The 12311-nt window shown below is 48.9% G+C and overlaps 1 protein-coding gene and 1 long non-coding RNA gene across 2 annotated transcripts in view; both read right to left on the bottom strand.

Annotated features, from left to right (window-relative positions):
- Positions 1-12311, bottom strand: part of LOC123773111 (uncharacterized) — a 239088-nt gene that overhangs the window by 113265 nt on the left and 113512 nt on the right. The window lies entirely within an intron of this gene.
- Positions 1-12311, bottom strand: part of LOC138358012 (collagen alpha-1(I) chain-like) — a 33272-nt gene that overhangs the window by 19775 nt on the left and 1186 nt on the right. Inside the window, exons 2-3 of the mRNA XM_069315477.1 lie at positions 1568-2017; positions 212-355 (exon numbers count right to left, since the gene is read on the bottom strand). Coding sequence (XP_069171578.1) covers positions 212-355; positions 1568-2017 — 594 coding nt within the window. The remainder of the gene's footprint in view (positions 1-211; positions 356-1567; positions 2018-12311) is intronic.

The following is a 12311-nucleotide window of genomic DNA, read 5'->3' as shown; positions in this document are numbered from 1 at the left end:
GGCCCAGCAGCACCTGGGGGCGCAGCAGCACCTTGGGGCCCAGCAGCACCTGGGGCCCCAGCAGCACCTGGGGGCCCAGCAGCACCTGGGGTCCCAGCAGCACCTGGGGGCCCAGCAGCACCTGGGGTCCCAGCAGCACCTGGGGGTCCAGCAGCACCTGGGGTCCCAGCAGCACCTGGGGGCCCAGCAGCACCTGCGGGCCCAGCAGCACCTGCGGGCCCAGCAGCACCTGGGGGCCCAGCAGCACCTGCGGCCCCAGCAGCACCTGGGGGCGCAGCATCACCTGGGGGCCCAGCAGGACCTGGGGTCCCAGCAGCACCTGGGGGTCCAGCAGCACCTGGGGGCCCAGCAGCACCTGCGGACCCAGCAGCACCTGGGGGCGCAGCAGCACCTGGGGTCCCAGCAGCACCTGGGGGTCCAGCAGCACCAGGGGGCCCAGCAGCACCTGGGGGCCCAGCAGCACCTGGGGTCCCAGCAGCACCTGCATGGGGGTCCAGCAGCACCAGGGGGCCCAGCAGCACCTGGGGGTCCAACAGCACCATTGGGCCCAGCAGGACCTCGGGGCCCAGCAGCACCTGGGGGCCCAGCAGCACCTGGGGGCGCAGCAGCACCTGGGGGCCCAGCAGCACCTGGGGGCACAGCAGCACCTGGGGGCCCAGCAGCACCTGGGGGCGCAGCAGCACCTGGGGGCGCAGCAGCACCTGGGGGCCCAGCAGCACCTGGGGGCCCAGCAGCACCTGGGGGCGCAGCAGCACCTGGGGGCCCAGCAGCACCTGGGGGCACAGCAGCACCTGCGGCCCCAGCAGCACCAGGGGCCCCAGCAGCACCTGGGAGCCCAGCAGCACCTGGGGGCCCATCAGCACCTGGGGGCCCAGCAGCACCTGGGGGCCCAGCAGCACCTGGGGGCCCAGCAGCACCTGCGGACCCAGCAGCACCTGGGGGCCCAGCAGCACCTGGGGGCCCAGCAGCACCTGGGGGCCCAGCAGCACCTGCGGCCCCAGCAGCACCTGGGGGCCCAGCAGCACCTGGGGGCCCAGCAGCACCTGCGGCCCCAGCAGCACCTGGGGGCCCAGCAGCACCTGGGGGCACAGCAGCACCTGGGGGCGCAGCAGCAGCTGGGGGCCCAGCAGCACCTGGGGGCCCAGCAGCACCTACGGCCCCAGCAGCACCTGGGGGCCCAGCAGCACCTGGGGGCCCCGCAGCACCTGCGGCCCCAGCAGCACCTGGGGGCCCAGCAGCACCTGGGGGCCCAGCAGCACCTGGGGGCCTAGCAGCACCTTGGGGGCCCAGCAGCACCTGGGGGCCCAGCAGCACCTGGGGGCCCAGCAACACCTGGGGGCCCAGCAGCACCTGCGGCCCCAGCAGCACCTGGGGGCCCAGCAGCACCTGGGGGCCCAGCAGCACCTGGGGGCCCAGCAGCACCTGCGGCCCCAGCAGCACCTGGGGGCCCAGCAGCACCTGGGGGCACAGCAGCACCTGGGGGAGCAGCAGCAGCTGGGGGCGCAGCAGCACCTGGGGGCGCAGCAGCACCTGGGGGCGCAGCAGCACCTGTGGTGCCCAGCAGCACCTGGGGGCGCAGCAGCACCTGGGGGCCCAGCAGCACCTGGGGGCGCAGCAGCACCTGGGGGCCCAGCAGCACCTAGGGGCCCAGCAGCACCTGGGGGCCCAGCAGCACCTGGGGGCGCAGCAGCACCTGGGGGCCCAGCAGCACCTCGGGGCGCAGCAGCACCTGGGGGCGCCGCAGCACCTGGGGGCACAGCAGCACCTGGGGGCCCAGCAGCACCTGCGGCCCCAGCAGCACCTGGGGGCGCAGCAGCACCTGGGGGCGCCGCAGCACCTGGGGGCCCAGCAGCACCTGGGGGCGCAGCAGCACCTGGGGCCCTAGCAGCACCTGGGGGCGCAGCAGCACCTGGGGGCGCAGCAGCACCTGGGGGCGCCGCAGCACCTGGGGGCCCAGCAGCTCCTGGGGGCGCAGCAGCACCTGGGGGCCCAGCAGCACCTGGGGGCCCACCAGCACCTGGGGACCCAGCAGCACTTGGGGGCTCAATTTCCGGGTGATACACCGGGGAAAATATGTCGGGCAAGGCTTACCATGAAGGGAAAGCTCTCAGCCTGCCAGCACGAGTCAAAATGAGTGTGCTCCTGTACCCACCTACGAAAAGAAAGAAAGAAAGAAAGAGAGAGACAGATAGAAAGAGACAAAGAGAAAGAGAGAGAGAGAGAAAGAGAGAGAGAGAGAGAGAGAGAGAGAGAGAGAGAGAGAGAGAGAGAGAGAGAGAGAGAGAGAGAGAGAGAGAGAGAGAGAGAGAGAGAGAGACAGACAGACAGACAGACAGACAGACAGACATATATATATATATAGAGAGAGAGAGAAAGAGACATATATATATATATATATATATATATATATATATATATATATATATATATATATATATATATATATATATATACATATATATATATATTATTAAATATGACCGAAAAAGTAAGATTAATAATTCTAACACGAATTTTCTCAATCTTTCGTACATTTCGTTTCACTGTTGGAGGTAAATCAAAAATCAATTCTCCAAAATTCATTTTTTTTACCTGTTTTTCTAGCAGGTCCTAGTCAATAACGGCTTCTCCAATGGTTTCGTCGAAGATATCATAAGAAGGAAAGTGAAAAGCCATGCAACCTCTGAAGAGACAACTAACACAACACCTATACCCCCTATTAGACTATTTTACAGGAACTTCTTTTCCACAGCTCATAAAACGGAGGAAAGGGTCCTGAAAGATATTGTTAATAGAAACGTTATCCCTACAGACAAAAATCAGAGGATACAACTGACGATTTACTATAAAACCAGAAAAACGGCCAGCCTACTCATGAGAAACTCTCCAGACACAAAACAGAACGCTTTAAAAGAGACTAACGTCGTCTATGCCTTCAAATGCCCTCTTGGGGACTGTAAGCTTCAAAAAACCCAGTATATAGGCAAGACAACAACATCTCTTTCTAGGCGTTTAACGATGCATAAGCAACAGGGCTCCATTAAGGAACATATAATCTCTTCCCACAACCAAACCATCGCCAGAGAAATCCTAGTAAACAACACAGAAATCATCGATAGATACAGCGATAGCAGGCGGCTTGACGTTTGCGAGGCACTACACATCAAGAAGTCAACACCAGCAATCAACAGCCAATTATTGCACAACTATATTCTACCCACCTCAAGACTCCGCTCCAATATAGAAGCATCAAGAAATATGGACCAATAGGCTTTCTACAAACACTTCGATTCAATATCCATTGTTTCGTGTTCTGTCTTGTGGTGATGAAATTAATACCCTATTAATACTCTTGTTCTGTCTTGTGTTGATGAAATTAATTCCCTATTAATACCACATCTTGTTCTGTCTTGTGTTAATGCCACATCACCACCTCACTCTAATGTAGATATAAAATCGGAGATGCCAAAGTTCTATTCAGTTGTGTATTTGTGAACTAAAGTCTTTGAAAATGTAATAAGTTTTACGAAACGCGCTCGTGTCGCGTCAGACTAGAAATAAAAATGAATTTTGGAGAATTGATTTTTGATTTACCTCCAACAGTGAAACGAAATGTACGAAAGATTGAGAAAATTCGTGTTAGAATTATTAATCTTACTTTTTCGGTCATATTTAATAATATATGTCTACAGGAAAGACTGCTACCAAAATATACTAATATATATATATATATATATATATATATATATATATATATATATATATATATATATATATATATATACAGAGAGAGAGAGAGAGAGAGAGAGAGAGAGAGAGAGAGAGAGAGAGAGAGAGAGAGAGAGAGAGAGAGAGAGAGAGGGAGAGAGAGAGAGAGAGAGAGAGAGAGAGAGAGAGAGAGAGAGAGAGAGAGAGAGAGAGAGAGAGAAAGACTGGCAAAGTGTGACGTGTTTTTGTGTTATTGATCATTCTATTTCCTGTGTTCCTGTGTGAAGATCTTAGTGTGTGAAGAGCCTAGTGTGTGAAGATCCTAGTGTGTAAAGATCCTAGTGTGTGAAGAGCCTAGTGTGTGAAGATCTTAGTGTGTGAAGAGCCTAGTGTGTGAAGATCCTAGTGTGTAAAGATCCTAGTGTGTGAAGAGCCTAGTGTGTGAAGATCTTAGTGTGTGAAGAGCCTAGTGTGTGAAGATCCTAGTGTGTAAAGATCCTAGTGTGTGAAGAGCCTAGTGTGTGAAGATCTTAGTGTGTGAAGAGCCTAGTGTGTGAAGATCTTAGTGTGTGAAGAGTCTAGTGTGTGAAGATCTTAGTGTGTGAAGAGCCTAGTGTGTGAAGATCTAAGTGTGTGAAGAGCCTAGTGTGTGAAGATCCTAGTGTGTAAAGATCCTAGTGTGTGAAGAGCCTAGTGTGTGAAGATCTTAGTGTGTGAAGAGCCTAGTGTGTGAAGATCTTAGTGTGTGAAGATCCTAGTGTGTGAAGATCTTAGTGTGTGAAGAGCCTAGTGTGTGAAGATCTTAGTGTGTGAAGAGCCTAGTGTGTGAAGATCTTAGTGTGTGAAGAGCCTAGTGTGTGAAGATCTTAGTGTGTGAAGAGCCTAGTGTGTGAAGATCTTAGTGTGTGAAGAGCCTAGTGTGTGAAGATCCTAGTGTGTGAAGATCCTAGTGTGTGAAGAGCCTAGTGTGTGAAGATCTTAGTGTGTGAAGAGCCTAGTGTGTGAAGATCTTAGTGTGTGAAGAGCCTAGTGTGTGAAGATCTTAGTGTGTGAAGAGCCTAGTGTGTGAAGATCTTAGTGTGTGAAGAGCCTAGTGTGTAAAGATCCTAGTGTGTGAAGAGCCTAGTGTGTAAAGATCCTAGTGTGTGAAGAGCCTAGTGTGTAAAGATCCTAGTGTGTGAAGAGCCTAGTGTGTGAAGAGCCTAGTGTGTGAAGAGCCTAGTGTGTGAAGAGCCTAGTGTGTGAAGATCCTAGTGTGTGAAGAGCCTAGTGTGTGAAGATCCTAGTGTGTGAAGATCCTAGTGTGTGAAGAGCCTAGTGTGTGAAGAACCTAGTGTGTGAAGAGCCTAGTATGTAAAGATCCTAGTGTGTATAGATCCTAGTGTGTGAAGAGCCTAGTGTGTGAAGAGCCTAGTGTGTGAAGAGCCTAGTGTGTGAAGAGCCTAGTGTGTAAAGATCCTAGTGTGTGAAGAGCCTAGTGTGTGAAGAGCCTAGTGTGTGAAGAGCCTAGTGTGTGAAGATCCTAGTGTGTGAAGAGCCTAGTGTGTGAAGAGCCTAGTGTGTGAAGAGCGTAGTGTGTGAAGATCCTAGTGTGTGAAGATCCTAGTGTGTGAAGATCCTAGTGTGTGAAGAGCCTAGTGTGTGAAGATCCTAGTGTACTCACCTAATTGTACTCACCTAATTGTGCTTGCGGGGGTTGAGCTTTAGCTCTTTGGTCCCGTCTCTCAACTGTCAATCAACTGGTGTACAGGTTCCTGAGCCTATTGGGCTCTATCATATCTACGTTTGAAACTGTGTATGGAGTCAGCCTCCACCACATCACTTCCTAGTGCATTCCATTTACTAACTACTCTGACACTGAAAAAGTTCTTTCTAATGTCTCTCTGGCTCATTTGGGTACTCAGCTTCCACCTGTGTCCCCTTGTTCGCGTCCCTCCAGTGTTGAATAGTTCATCCTTGTTTACCCGGTCGATTCTCCTGAGGATTTTGTAGGTTGTGATCATGTCCCCCCTTACTCTTCTGTCTTTCAGTGTCGTAAGGTACATTTCCCGCAGCCGTTCCTCATAACTCATACCTCTTAGTTCTGGTACTAGTCTAGTAGCATACCTTTGGACTTTTTCCAGTTTCGTCTTGTGCTTGACAAGGTACGGGCTCCATGCTGGGGCCGCATACTCCAGGATTGGTCTAACATATGTAGTGTACAAGATTCTGAATGATTCCTTACACAGGTTCCTGAACGCCGTTCTGATGTTAGCCAGCCTCGCATATGCCGCAGACGTTATTCTCTTTATGTGGGCTTCAGGAGACAAGTTTGGTATGATATCAACTCTTAGATCTTTCTCTCTGTCTGTTTCATTAAGTACTTCATCTCCTATTCTGTATTCTGTGCCTGGCCTCCTGTTTCCACTGCCTAGTTTCATTACTTTGCATTTACTCGGATTGAACTTCAACAGCCATTTGTTGGACCATTCACTCAATCTATCTAGGTTTATCTTGTAGCTTCCTACTATCATCCTCTGTTTCAATCCTTCTCATAATTTTTGCATCGTTGGCAAACATTGAGAGGAACGAATCTATACCCATCATTTATCATTTACATATACCAGAAACAGTATAGGTCCAAAGACTGACCCCTGCGGGACTTCACTTGTAACGTCTCGCCAATCTGAGACCTCACCCCTCACACAGACTCGTTGTCTCCTGTTGCTTAGGTACTCGTCTATCCACCGGAGTACCTTCCCTTTCACTCCAGCCTGCATCTCCAACTTTCGCACTAGCCTCTTGTGTGGCACTGTATCAAAGGCTTTCTGACAATCCAAAAATATGCAGTCTGCCCACCCTTCTCTTTCTTGTCTTATTTTTGTTGCCTGGTCGTAGAATTCAAGTAACCCTTTGAGGCAAGACCTGCCATCCCTGAACCCATGTTGATGCTGTGTTACAAAGTTCCTTCGCTCCAGATGCTCCATAGTTTTTTTCGCACAATCTTCTCCATCAGCTTGCATGGTATGCAGGTTAGGGACACTGGCCTGTAATTCAGTGCCTCCTGTCTATCCCCTTTCTTGTATATCGGGACTACGTTAGCTGCTTTCCAAATATCTGTCAGTTCCCCTGTTGCCAGAGATTTGTTATACACTATGGAGAGTGGTAGGCACAGTTCTCTTGCTCCTTCCTTGAGAACCCAAGGGGAGATTCCATCTGGGCCTATAGCCTTTGTCACATCCAACTCTAGTAAACACTTCCTTACTTCCCAGCTGGTAATCTCAAAGTCTTCCAGTGGTCCCTGGTTAGGTATTCCCTCACTTATCTCTGGAATTTCTCCTTGCTCTAAGGTGAAGACCTCCTGGAATTTCTTATTCGGTTACTCACACACTTCCTTGTCATTTGTAGTGAATCCTTCCGCCCCTATCCTTAATTTCATAACCTGTTCTTTTACTGTTGTTTTTCTCCTGATGTGGCTATGCAACAATTTAGGCTGAGTCTTTGCCTTGTTTGCGATGTCATCTTCGTATTGTCTTTCTGCCTCTCTTCTCATCCTGACATATTCTTTCCTGGCATTCTGGTATCTTTCTCTGCTCTCCAGTGTCCTGTTATTCCTATAGTTTCTCCATGCCCTTTTACTTTGCTGCTTAGCTAGCCTACATCTCTGATTAAACCATGGGTTTCTCATCTTCATTTCTCTGTTTTCCTTTTGGACTGGGACAAACTTGTTTGCTGCGTCCTTGCACTTCTGCGTGATATAATCCATCATATCTTGGGCCGTCTTTCCCCTGAACTCTGTTTCCCATGCTATATCTTTTAGGAATTTTCTTATCCCCTTATAGTTTCCCTTTCGGTATGCTAACCTTTTGGTTTCGGTATTCCTCCTCGAGTTCAATAACCCTTCTTCAATCAAGTACTCAAACACCAGTACACTGCGGTCGCTCATTCCTAATGGGTCCTCAAAACCGATTTCACTTATGTCGGAGTCGTTCAGAGTGAAGACTAGGTAGAGTCTCGCTGGTTCGTCATTGCCTCTCATCCTTGTGGGTTCTCTGACATGCTTGGTTAAAAAGTTTCTTGTCACCACCTCCGATAGTTTGGCTCTCCATGTATCCTCGCCTCCATGCGGTTCCTTGTTCTCCCAGTCAATCCTTCTGTGACTGCAGTCGCCCATGATGAGCAAGTGAGACCTATTTCTACAGGCAGCAGAGGCTGCCCTCTCAATTATAGTGTTAACTGCTATGCTGTTGTTTTCATACTCTTGACTGGGTCGTCTGTCATTTGGTGGAGGGTTGTATATTTCTGCTACTACTATTCTTGATCCTCCCATTGTCATGGTGCCTGCTATGTAGTCTCTGAACACCTCACAGCCCGGGATGGCCATCTCCTTAAAACTCCATTCCTTTCTCATGAGTAGGGCCACTCCGCCTCCTCCCCTGCCTTCCCTCTCTTTCCTTATTACTGTGTACTTCTGGGGAAATACGGCATTCGTTATGATTCCAGAGAGTTTTGTTTCAGTGAGTCCGATTACATCTGGGTTCAATTACATCTGGGTTCAATTACATCTAGTGTGTAAAGATCCTAGTGTGTGTGAAGATCCTAGTGTGTGTGAAGATCCTAGTGTGTGTGAAGATCCTAGTGTGTGTGAAGATCCTAGTGTGTGTGAAGATCCTAGTGTGTGTGAAGATCCTAGTGTGTGAAGATCCTAGTGTGTGAAGATCCTAGAGTGTGAAGAGCCTAGTGTGTGAAGATCCTAGTGTGTGAAGAGCCTAGTGTGTGAAGAGCCTAGTGTGTGAAGAGCCTAGTGTGCGAAGAGCCTAGTGTGTGAAGAGCCTAGTGTGTGAAGAGCCTAGTGTGTGAAGAGCCTAGTGTGTGAAGAGCCTAGTGTGTGAAGAGCCTAGTGTGTGAAGAGCCTAGTGTGTGAAGAGCCTAGTGTGCGAAGAGCCTAGTGTGCGAAGAGCCTAGTGTGTGAAGAGCCTAGTGTGTGAAGAGCCTAGTGTGTGAAGAGCCTAGCGTGTGAAGAGCCTAGTGTGTGAAGAGCCTAGGGTGTGAAGAGCCCAGTGTGTGAAGAGCCTAGTGTGTTAAGAGCCTAGTGTGTGAAGAACATAGTGTGTGAAGGACCTTGTGTGTGAAGAGCGAAATGTGAGAAGAGCCAAGTGTGGGAAGAGATTGCATGCATGTGCTTATAAGCGCCATGACCCCACAGCGGACCCCGCATCTTTCTCTCAAAGGTCTTTGATTTTAGCCACACACCGCTACGTCGTCCTCTCTAACCCGGACTCTGACACCTGGGGCCCGGTCTGTCGCGCCATTACCATCTCAAATTTTGAGGAGTTAAATCTTCCTGGGAATGCACACCTGGTAGCTACTGCTCTCTTTATGGCTACACCATCAGGGAAAAGGATTCTACTGTCTTGAGATTATCTTGAGATGATTTCGGGGCTTTAGTGTCCCCGCGGCCCGGTCCTCGACCAGGCCTCCACCCCCAGGAAGCAGCCCGTGACAGCTGACTAACTCCCAGGTACCTATTTACTGCTAGGTAACAGGGGCATTCAGGGTGAAAGAAACTTTGCCCATTTGTGTCTGCCTCGTGCGGGAATCGAACCCGCGCCACAGAATTACGAGTCCTGCGCGCTATCCACCAGGCTACGAGGCCCTTCAGGCTACTAGGTGCTATCTGAAAGACTGCCCTAACGCATACATTCATGCTTCAAAATGGACGATGAATGTTGGTGTACACGGGAAGTGGGGGGAGGGGGGGGATAGTTCTCAGGACTCTTGCAGTAAGTTTATGGTTCTGGGTGTTCATTTCTGTGAAAAATCCATTAAGACAGCAGAGCAGGTAGTGTGATAGATTACTTCACAGACCAAATGTTCGTGCTCAGTTAGTGCTTGAAAGTTTCCCAGCGGATTACCCAACACAGGCATACACTGATCGATCTTTGGGGTGCATGAGCTCAGTCACGAGAATCTGTGATATTCAGATCGCACCTTCAACATGAGAGACTGGCTGCTCAACCAGTGCTGAGGGAATGGACAGTAACTACAACTCTCACACTGCAAACAGCTTGGCAGTAAACTTTTGGCGGGAATCTCTCTGTGTCAGTTCAAAACAGGAAATTAGTACCCACAAGTCGAGCACCGAAAATCACTCCACAGGACATCCAATCACCTAAGAGTTGCGACCAATTGTTGCAATTGTTAACATACAACCTGAGAAAATACCCAGTATTGACAGTTTCATCTCAAAGTCCACTGGGTCCACTACTATGACCAAGCTGAGACCGCGATTTCCTGCGTCTTCAAAAACTAAGAATCAAGAGGCATCCGCAGCACATCTTCAAGGGCCAACACCAAACATTAAAAATTGAGAAAAGCTGCCAGTGGGTCCAACGGTGAACGTTCTCCTCATCTCCAACGGTCTCAACCTTCACACCCACGTCATTAACAACAGTCAGATACTGCATCACCAACATTATACTCGTGCTGAACAACGTGGACAACGATCTCAACGAGCCGCTCAAGTACAATTCAGCAGGAAAGATAATGCGGTGATCTGACAAGGCACCCTCACTACCCAGTAACTGGGTCCTGCTCCTTTTGCAGTCGCAAATGCTGATAACAGCCACGTGATATCAAGTGTAACAGCTACATGAACCAGTATCAGATATTGAATCACAATAACTTGACTAAAGATTAGACCTCAACCTACAAATCTGAAAATGAAGAATTAACGACTTGATAATGGTCAAGTGCCGACGGAAACGTCGTCAATTATTCATTTTCAGATTTGCGGAAACACCGCTTCCGAAATCAAAAAAAGATTTGGAAAGACATGATCAAATATTTAGAGATATAATCTCTGAACAGACCGAGAAGTACTTACAACCCGTGTACATCCAGATTGGCACCGCGGCTATCCATACAAAGCTCTGTATGTGGGTTGTACCTTATCAAAGACCAGTTATGTACACCTGTAGCAGACCAGCTATGAGGCCAGCCACCATACACCAATATTGATAAACTCGCGTGTATCATGAACAATCATCATCCGGATATGGTTCTTGTGCTGGGAATTAGTCAGAAGGAATCCATGTGAAGGTTGGTAGTTTATGCTACGTCAGGAATGCTTCGTGACAGGCTGGGTCAAGGCAGGATAGTTACTGGTTGTTTCAATAAATCTGTTCAGACTGAACTTAATCATGTCATTCCTGTTTGCCTTTAAATTATGTTCTTTATACTATGCATGTACTATACAGTGGAATGTGAACTGCCAAGCAAACATGTTCACTACATATGGAGTCTCCGGGAGTGTACATCGTCCATCGTCAGTATATGACCAAACTATTTGTACATCACCTGCCTGCAATCGTCTAAAAGCATTCTTCTACCTTCGTTAAAAGTCTTACTCCCCCAAGAGTAACATTGCAGGCTGCACAGAACAAGTTTTGTTAGTTTTAAGATGTTTCAGATATATTTAAAAATTGTAATTATGTTTTTTGTGAATTTATGGAACAGTAACCTTAATTTACGTTGCGTTGATTCCGGGGGTCCAGGGGCCAGATCCACGAAGAAGTTATACAATCACTTACGAACCTGTAAATCTTTTCTCAATCTTTGGCGGCTTTGTTTACAATTATTAAACAGTTAATGAGCTTCGAAGCACCAGGAGGCTGTTTATAACAATGGCAACAGTTGATTGGGACGTTTTCATGCTTGTAAACTGTTTAATAAAGATAACCAAAGTCGTCAAAGATAGAGGAAAGATGTACACGTTCGTAAGTACTTGCATAACTGCTTAGTGCATCCGGGTCAAGGGCTCCCACGGCCCGGTCTCTGACTAAGCCTCTTGAGTGATGGTCTCGTCTAATGATGATTTTCGATTTTCATGCCTGTTGAAATCGCTGCTCTCTGCTTGAACTGAAGCACAGTGCTGAACAGAAGCACAGTGCTGAACAGAAGCACAGTGCTGAACAGAAGCACAGTGCTGAACAGAAGCACAGTGCTGAACAGAAGCACAGTGCTGAACAGAAGCACAGTGCTGAACAGAAACACAGCACAAGACTAAGTGCTGGATCGCTAGCTCTATGGCTTCGGATAAAAGCACACATAATCATTGATCCTTGCCCATGTCGATCACCCCCAATCATGGAGAGTTCTGAGATCACAATACTCCAGCTTGATGGACCCAGATTAGAAATTTCAAGGGCGTATGTAGACCAGAAAGCATCATTGAGAAGGAAGGCTCAGCCTTAGACGAGAGTCTAAGGGTTTACCAACACTCAAGCAAACCGGACAACAATTTCTGGAAGAAGGATTAGCTACGACTGCAGGATTTAGTGGTGTCTCTGAGACGTTGCTCTATGTTACATCCTTGGCACTTCTCCTTCCATTAGGTAGTGATCTGAGATTCCTCACTTACCATCACCAAATTGATGGGGCGTATTTAATCCTCTCTGTTGAAAGCAGCCACAGGTTCTGGTAAGAACATCGACATGAAGACAAGATCAAGGCGGACCAGAGAGCCAGGTAGGCAGTGATGTGGTGAGGACAGTGCAATTCTAAAGATCCGTCCAAGGAGCGATGTTGTTTAGTGTAATAGGTGGTAAGTAATTATCAAAAGA

This window comes from Procambarus clarkii, chromosome 81 (assembly GCF_040958095.1).
Source record: "Procambarus clarkii isolate CNS0578487 chromosome 81, FALCON_Pclarkii_2.0, whole genome shotgun sequence".
Taxonomy (NCBI): Eukaryota; Metazoa; Arthropoda; class Malacostraca; order Decapoda; family Cambaridae; genus Procambarus; species Procambarus clarkii.
This window is presented reverse-complemented; position numbering and strand designations above follow the sequence as displayed.